Source organism: Gymnoscopelus braueri (assembly GCF_963280865.1).
Source record: "Gymnoscopelus braueri genome assembly, chromosome: 18".
NCBI classification, from domain to species: Eukaryota; Metazoa; Chordata; class Actinopteri; order Myctophiformes; family Myctophidae; genus Gymnoscopelus; species Gymnoscopelus braueri.
In genome coordinates, this window is record NC_137618.1 from 33,990,907 (window position 1) to 33,999,692 (window position 8,786).

The 8,786-nt window shown below is 38.4% G+C and overlaps 1 protein-coding gene across 1 annotated transcript; it reads left to right on the plus strand.

Moving 5' to 3' along the window:
* Positions 1-317: 317 nt before the first annotated feature.
* Positions 318-2,294, plus strand: LOC308073332 (coiled-coil domain-containing protein 89; the record flags this gene model as incomplete). The annotated part of the gene is made up of 6 exons (XM_080412207.1): positions 318-377; positions 573-977; positions 1,353-1,487; positions 1,569-1,642; positions 2,012-2,111; positions 2,208-2,294. 6 exons carry the CDS (start codon positions 318-320, stop codon positions 2,292-2,294), a joined length of 861 nt encoding a protein of 286 aa, XP_080268333.1.
* Positions 2,295-8,786: the final 6,492 nt, after the last annotated feature.

Here is an 8,786-nt window from a genome sequence, read left to right on the forward strand (position 1 = left end):
ATAAAGTACATCAATCAATCAAGCCTTGATATAAGTCATTATGACCGATGACCGTCTTGATCCGAGGCTAGTCAACCTGGGTTGCACCCATGCGTGCACCACTCATAATTAGAAGACCATCAGCGCCATCTTGTGGTTGGGAAGTGGCTCCGAGGTTTCGAGCGAAAAGCTTACAGTTGCCATTAGCAACCAAGTAGCAACAACCTTACAACTTGTATTTCTACGAAGACTGGAACAGAGTACAACGAAAATATTATTTGGAAAACTCAGAGTCGACAGTTTACAATACTACAGCTACTCGTGAAAAAACTTCAATCATGGCCTCGTTGCAGAAAGCTTCAAAAAACCTCATGAAGATTATTAGTGACACTAAAGAGGTATGAACTTTGATAAATCACACTTCACTCACTGATCTGCAGTTACAGTTTATGATCATTGTGCCATAATCACTACCCTAACCTACCAGATCACTATCCTATAACCTTTATTTGGTTAATGTTATAATATGAGCTATTTTGACTGGTTGCTTAATAAAATATTTAAAAAATATATATTATTTTTCCATTGTGCAGGACATAGACTGCCTCCAGGGTTCACTGGATAAACTGTGTGGGTTTACCCCAGAGGAGAAAACAGATGCAAGGCTTCTGCGGTCAAGAATAGAGGAGCAATCCAGTTTAATCTGCATACTGAAACAAAAGGCAGACAGTATGCTTATTCATTGTCAAGGACTGCAGAAAATCAATACAGAGTTGGAAGACATGTTAGAATTTGAAAAGAAGAAATCAGCAGGGTTAGAGAAAAGATTTATGGAGCTAGCTGACAACCATCAAGAGATTATTGTTTTCAAGGACGAATACAAACGGCAGAATGCCCAGCTCAGACAGGAGAACGAACAACTACGAACTGAAAATGAGACACTTTTCTCCCAAAAACTACTAGATAAACAGGCAGTTATTGATAAACTTACAGAAGAGGTTAGGCAACTCACAGAGAAACAGAAAACCATGGAAGATCTATATGGGTAAGAACATGATCTCTTTACTATAATTCAATTATGTATATTTCCTGTAAAGGTATCTGGGTTATATTATTTGATCACTATATATTTTCAATTTATTAGGAAAGAAATAGCAGCATGGCAGACAAAACTCACTGAACAAATGACCACCCATCAATTCAAGGAAACCTCACTACTTGATGAATTACATGATGCTCAGCAACAGGTTAAGGATGCTGTGAATATGTGTGAAGGTAAAGTTGTTTTTTTCTTTATCTCAATGATCCATAGTAGGCCTACTTACTTATTAATAAGCAAGTGGTAATTTACGTTTATCTCTCACTGGTCAGAGCTGAAGCTACATCTACAAGAAGCAGATAATGATCATCATTTGGGGGAGACCAGAATGAAAGAAATTCAAACCAACCTCACTAAAGACAAGGATAAATTCTTGAATCTATCAATTGAAAGAGGAAAAATAATACAGGTAATTTACATAGATCTTCCTCACAGATCTTTACTGTAATTTAAAATGTCAATCTGTTCATGCATTTTCCCCATATGGCAGGACAAACAGGAAGAAATTCTGCAGCTGGAGACAAAATGTAAAGAACAACAAGTGAGGGTCAAATCAAAAGACAGGTAGGAACATTAGTTGACCACAGTGTTTCCTCTACAAAGCTAGCTAGCAGTGCTGCACCATTGTCAAATCTGTTGCGCTGATGCTGGTATTTTGCAGTTAATATTAATAAAAACTAATTTTCAAATTGGGAGTGCTGATACTTTGTGAATCACTTCCATGGACAAACTGGAGCAAACTGATGTGCACCATTGCATGCATGTCTACTCCTGCTTAAAGCATATTTCAAATGATTAACACAAACACTTCAATCCAACACAAAGCCCCCAGCCTCAACTCACACTGTTTACAGCAAGACTGCTCAAGAGGAAAATCGCCACACAAAAGTTGAGTAACCATCTTCTTCAATATCCACTTTGTCCCTCCTTAAGATTTTTACAGGACGAAGCCACTGTGAATGAAAATCAGAAAGTGAAGAACCTCCAGCGTGCTCTTGATGAATCCATTAAGATACACGAGAAGCTCAAACAGGTTTGTTTAAATATGAAAACAGTTGACATTGTCATTGCTGTGTCACAGGGCTAACAACATACTCATACAACAGTTTTCCTCTATTATATTTCATAGGATTTTGAAGCCTACAGACAACACTGCTCCAATCTTCTTAAACAGGAAAAGGAGCTAAACATCAAGCTACGCCACATGATTGGCTGAAGACAAGCCTTTTACTCAGCAATGTAGCTTATCTGGCAATAAAATTTGTATATTTACCCCTTTACTTTCTTTACATACAAATTGAGGGTCTTGAATCTTGCTGCTTTCAGTAATAATTAAGAAGACTGACAAATATTTATAAGATATTTGAATCCCTCTTTTAAAATGTTTTTACAATCAGAACTGTGCTTTACCTGCTAGAATGCTCTGGAAGCCTTTGCTTGTTTCTTTAAGGGTCACCAGCTTGCCCAAATGGCCAGTAAAGACTTCTGCCACCTGGAAAGGCTGAGACAAGAAACGCTGGATCTTGCGAGCACGAGCTACAGTCAACTTGTCCTCTTCCGACAACTCATCCATGCCAAAAATAGCAATGATATCCTGTAAGGGCTTGTAATCCTACAAGAAAAGCAATGGATAATTATAAAACAATACGCTCAGAGATGATTGTTTAGTTTGTGAGTTGTGATATAGCCTAAGTTAACGCTTACCTGAAGAATCTTCTGTACACCACGAGCCAAATCGTAGTGTTCAGCACCAACAATGTTGGGGTTCATTATACGGGAGGTGGAATCTAGAGGGTCCACAGCAGGCACTATACAGTAGATGGCCTGTTGAGGGAATTAGTTGTTTTAAAGTAATGTTGAATTTTGGTATAACCTTGGGTTGTATAGCTACCAGGGTTTGGTAACCCACAGCAGATGGAATACGACCCAACAGTGCAGACACGTGAAAGTGAAAGGGGGAAAAAAACATTAACCACTTACCAAAGATAACTGATCTACAAGCTAAAAACACGTCGCATTGTGAGCTTGTAGATTGGCTATTTTTGGTGAAGACTCAGAGATTTGGTTTGGACTCAGGTCCAGTTTACTAAGTCTAGACTAGAGGGGGTTTAATTATTTGAATCATAAGATCCGCCACATGTCATCACTGTCAGACAGAAACCTTGCATGTTAAAGGAGCTGGGAGGTGTGTTGCATCTGGAAAGAATAAGATTTACCCTGTCAAATAAGGAGCCCTTATTCCAGAAAATTGGGTTACCCATTATTGATCTGCTTTATGAGTTGAAGTGAGTGAGCACAGTGTTGTGCTGCCCCCTAGTGTCATTTGTCTATACCTGTCAAATATGTTTGTGATGTGATATTGTTCGTGTAGCCCTTTGTTATGTGGTATATATTTTTTCTGTTAAGTCCTGTGTGTGTTATTATTCTTGAAAATACCTTTATATAAGGAATAATTGCAATAAACAGATAAATAATAAACAGAAAAAAAGAAACCTTGCATGTCCGAAATAGTTACTTTTTCAGGAAATGGAAAAAAGAACCTGCTCTCCCAAGCTCCCAAGTCACAAGCTCCTGTTAAATATTTCTAAAACCCACAGACACTTACTTAACCCCATTACTATTTTTTAAGCATGTCATTATAGGTAAAAACAAAGTTTCAGAAGTAGCAGATCTACAAGCTCACAATGCTTTGCATTGCGACACATTGTGAGCTTGTAGGTCTATTGTGACACTTCAACGGCGACTCAGTGACAATGTATCTGACCACGCTTGGCCATTTTGTAGCTTTGTCGCTGGTAGTCTGAACACGGCATACATCTTCTCTATAGCTGGTAAATAGGGCTGTGAGGTGCTAGTCTATTCTTGCAAATTAAAATAATTCGCCAGTATAGTAAAAGCACTGGTTAATTTTGTAATTTACCAGCAAGCACGTGTTATTTCCCTGACCTGAGTGTCAATAAAATAACATTCCCCACAGCAGTGCTGACCTCTGATCCAGCCTGGGTGAACTTGAAGATGTTGTCAATGAAGAGAAGCACATGCTGTACTTCTTGATCGCGGAAATATGACCTATAGGAGCAACTATGGCACGGGCACCCGGGAGTTAATTCATTTGCCCATACACCAGTGCCACCATGACAAAAGTTTATTATCAAACTGTTGAAACAAAACACATTTACCTGCCTAACTTGATTATGGTGATACTGTTTATAGATTTGGTTGTCCTACCACACTAGCCAAACTTGAACATCTATATATCATGCTGCTTTGAGATTCATCTCTAACTCTGCCTATAGGACTCATCACTGCATTCTTATTCTTTAGTTGGTTGGTCTTCCTTATCAACACACAGGATGCAGCACTGGTATGTTTTCCTATAAAGTCTCACTTGGTTATCTACCCTTTTATATTTGCACAACATTTCTTTAAAGCTTCACTATGTAACTTTCCTCTTCTAGTCTTCTACCCCGGATTTGAACCCGGTTTCCTCTGTGCAAGTGCTGACATTTTTCCATTGAGCTAATAGAGACTGCCTGTTTGATATGGGGATAAATTTAATCTTGACCATCAGGTAAAAATTTGTTTCAGATCCTTTGTCTAGGTGAGACATGACCTTTGACACGATCTACGTAAATGTCTCAAAAGAAGAGCAGCATAGTCATATAAATGTGCTCTGTATTGTAATGTCCCCTTGCCCCTTCACCTCATCTTGATCACATCACCCTTTGTCCCCTTGCTCCTTCTTCACCTCACCCCTCATCACATCATCCTATAGGATTTTAAACTGATTACAATTTATCGGCCATCTGATGAGAATAACAGACATGATCCCCATTTTTAATGCATGAATGACAAGCAGGTGCATAAACGTAGCCAATAATAACAGTTAAAGCATTATATTTTGGACTGAAAACGATTTGAATGTAAAAGGAGTAGGATATAGAAATAATTACAGCTACATTTTGCATAAGGAGATTAATTATCTAGGCTGTATTAGGCCACAATCAACTTAGGGAAAGTTGAATATATGAGAGAGAGGGGTAGAGAGAGAGAGAGAGAGAGGTCTTGGCCATAAAAAATGGTAAAAACCGGCAATTACCGGACTAACGCAACCTCTGATTATTATACAGTACAGGTTTATATTCAGTATATGAAAGGAAAAATGAAATCCAACAATTATGACGTAGGTATCTGTTGTGCAAAGATTTTGCAAACTGAATCTTGACTATGCAGAATATTAAAAAAGCATACATGCAAACAATGTGCAATTATGATAAGATAAGACAAGATTAGATAAGACGTTTATTGATCCTGTGAGGTAAATTCAGGCGCCAAAGACAGTACAGCAGTTAAGAACAAGTTACAGGGCAAGGAGAAAAAAGTACAGTAGATATAGCATGTGATGGTACAAAAGCACGTAAGAAAGTGACAGCTGATTCATCCGACTCACCCAGATGCTGGGCAACCTCCAGAACCAGTCTGCTGTCCCGTCCAAGCACCTCCAGGGCATTGAGAATGGGAGGCAGACTCATCAAAGTGAACATCCACTACAGCACCAATCACAGCCACAATTCCGGCCATTGGCAAGAGCTAGCTGTAGAATACAACTCTCGTAGACGTATTTATGATTCATAAATACGTCTATGAGAGTTGTATTCTACAGCTAGGCCAGAGCATCGGGTACAGCATAGGCTCTGCCTGGGGAGACAACAGAATGGATAGAGACAATCTGTTAATTTGTAACATTCAACAATTAATGTTTTATGGTGGAAAAGGCTAATATAACCACTATATACGTTGTTGTATGACTAGCTATTTTCTTAAAAACCAGAAAACATTTGATTCTGTTAAAAAAGACATTGAATATCTAATTATATTATACTACATTTAATAAATACCCTTTTTGCAGTTTTCAAATATTTTTTGACACAGAATCAAATGTTTTATGGTCATGATTCATCAGGAGCCTATGACTTGGTTCCAGGCATAAAATAATTTATAAATATTTTCAGAAATCTCTATGGGAAAATGTATGGGTTTTCTATCTGTTGCACCACAAAATGGCCGCCACTGCTATGCCAGTTAGCAATGGTGGAAAAAGTACTGATTTTTTTTGCTTATGTAAAAGTATCAATACCACAATGTAGAAGTACTCTGTTACAAGTGAAAGGCCTGTGTTCAAAATGTTACTTGAGTAAAAGTACAAAAGTATTGGCATCAAAATATACTTAAAGTACCAAAAGTAAAAGTACCAAAATGTTTGAAAATAGCAGATCTACAAGCTCACAACGTGTCGCGATGCGACGCGTTGTGAGCTTGTAGATCTGCTATTTTTAAACAGCCTAGGTAAAATAGGGCGAAAGTGGTTAATGTATGTTTTATAATGAAATAATTTATATCTGCAAAGTAACTAGTGTAAAGTTTTCAAATAATTGTAGTGGAGTAAAAGTACAATATTTGCCTCTGAGATGTAGTGGAGTAGAAGTAAAAGTAGGCTACTGAAAATTGGAAATACTCCAGTGAAGTAAAAGTACCTCTAAATTGTACTTAAGTACAGTACTTAAGTAAATGTACTTAGTTACTTTCCACCACTGCCAGTTAGTGCTAAGCCTTATTGGGCACTTTTTTGACAGGTGCGTTGCGATTGGTGCGGTCTGGGGTAATAAGCTGGTATGGTCATTGGCTCATTGCCTAAAATAGAACCCGGAACAAAAGTAGCCAAGTAGCTAATCAATTATCGATTACAAAACATGTTACAGTAGCCTACAAACACCTGTTGTGCTTGAGGTGTGTGTGTGTGTGTGTGTGTGTGTGTGTGTGTGTGTGTGTGTGTGTGTGTGTGTGTGTGTGTGTGTGTGTGTGTGTGTGTGTGTGTGTGTGTGTGTGTGTGTGTGTGTGTGTGTGTGTGTGTGTGCGTGCGTGCGTGCGTGCGTGCGTGTGTGTGTGTGTGTGTGTGTGTGTGTGGCAAATGAATGAAATCATTCTAAATGCCTCAACGGCTGTCGGGAATTTATCATAAAGTTAATTTAATCAACTTACGCGTGCAAAGAGCAACATGTCTTGTTTGACGCCAGGCCTCAGCCAGGGCCTGCTGCAGAGCCCCGGTGCGGCATCGTCGTCTTATCTAAGGAATACTCCATCTACCGCAAGAGGGCGCCGCACGTGAGTAGTCGATGGTACAGTGGTTCTCAAAGTGGAGTCCCAAGTTGGGGGGTTCCATTGGGGAAGAGTTTTAACCTCTTCAACCCTATTTTATAATCGCCACGTATTGTGAGCTTGTAATGTAGGGTGCTATTTTCCGGGGGATCTTGAAACATTTTACCCAAATGATTTTGGGGGGTCCCCAGCCCAGATGATTAGCTTAATGTACAACATTGTTTTCTCACTCAACATATAAGTGCACAGTTCTGACAATTTAAGGACTCTGGAGACCTTTTTCATAGCCTACCTCTAAAATATATATTAAAAAGAAAGAGGCAAAAAAAATCAGACCTCTTTGTTGTCACTGCTTGACATGATGTAATTTTTATTGTCTGAAAAAATAATAAAGAGATTTGTAAAAAAAAAAAAAAAAAGAAAGAGGAAAAAAACTAATAATAAGACAATTACTACATCCAAGGTAACCAACAAACTATACTATTAAAAAAATTCAAACATTGGCCAAATTGTCATATATTACCTAAGAAAGAGGCAAACATATATCTACAAGATCACAACGCCTTGCATTGTGAGGCGTTGTGAGCTTGTAGATTGTCTATTTTCACAATATTTATCTGTGGAACTGAGTCAAACTAAATTGAATGCCTAAACTCCTACAATTCCAGGTGCTTGTCAGGGTCCCCAGTTCAAATATGATTATTCTGGGGGGTCACGTTCTGAAAGAGTTGGGAACCCTTGTTGTAGGCACCCGGCCAGAGTGATGAGAGAGTGACACTGGCAACACCTCCCGGTTACCACGGTTACCATATGGATATAATGTCAGACACCTTCTTAAATGAAGTTAAAAGACGTTTTACTGTAAATCGTATAAAACTTGCCTCAATACTCAATACCAATCACTAAAGCATACTGTACGAGTTTTTCAGAAATATTAATGCAATATTTAAATTATTTGTAGTACCGCATGAAGAGTGGTCCAAATGACATGAGGACCTCATAATATCCTTCAATTTAAAGATATCGATAAACTATAATTAAAACGGATTCCCATGTTCTCAGGTTCGCCAACAGATAGAGCCTGATAACCTGTTATATTATTACATGAACAAGTGCACATCATTCAAGAATGGTTATTTTTGATCACTGTTATCTCTACAGTATACATAGACAGTAAAGCACTGGTTCTCATAGTGGGACCCCCAGGGGTTCTTGAGGGGGTTCCTGGGGGTCCCCACTCCCCAGCAAAATCAGTTTGCATTAAATTCAGTTGAACCAAGTGATATTTCACTTTCAAACATGTTTGGGGTCATTTTTCTACTCAGGCTTTTTTGTTTCACCCCAGAGAGTTTTTAAGTTACTTGATTCAGTATTTACAGGGTCCCCACGGTCATGAAATTCCTGGAAATATTTTGAAATTGAAAAAAATAAAATCCAGTACTGGAAAAGTTTGGGAATTGATCAAAGGTCCTGGAATGTATCAAGGGTCCTGGAAAAGTATTTGGCTATGCATTGTTTTTGGCTATTGATTTTGTTAATACAAAACATTTTC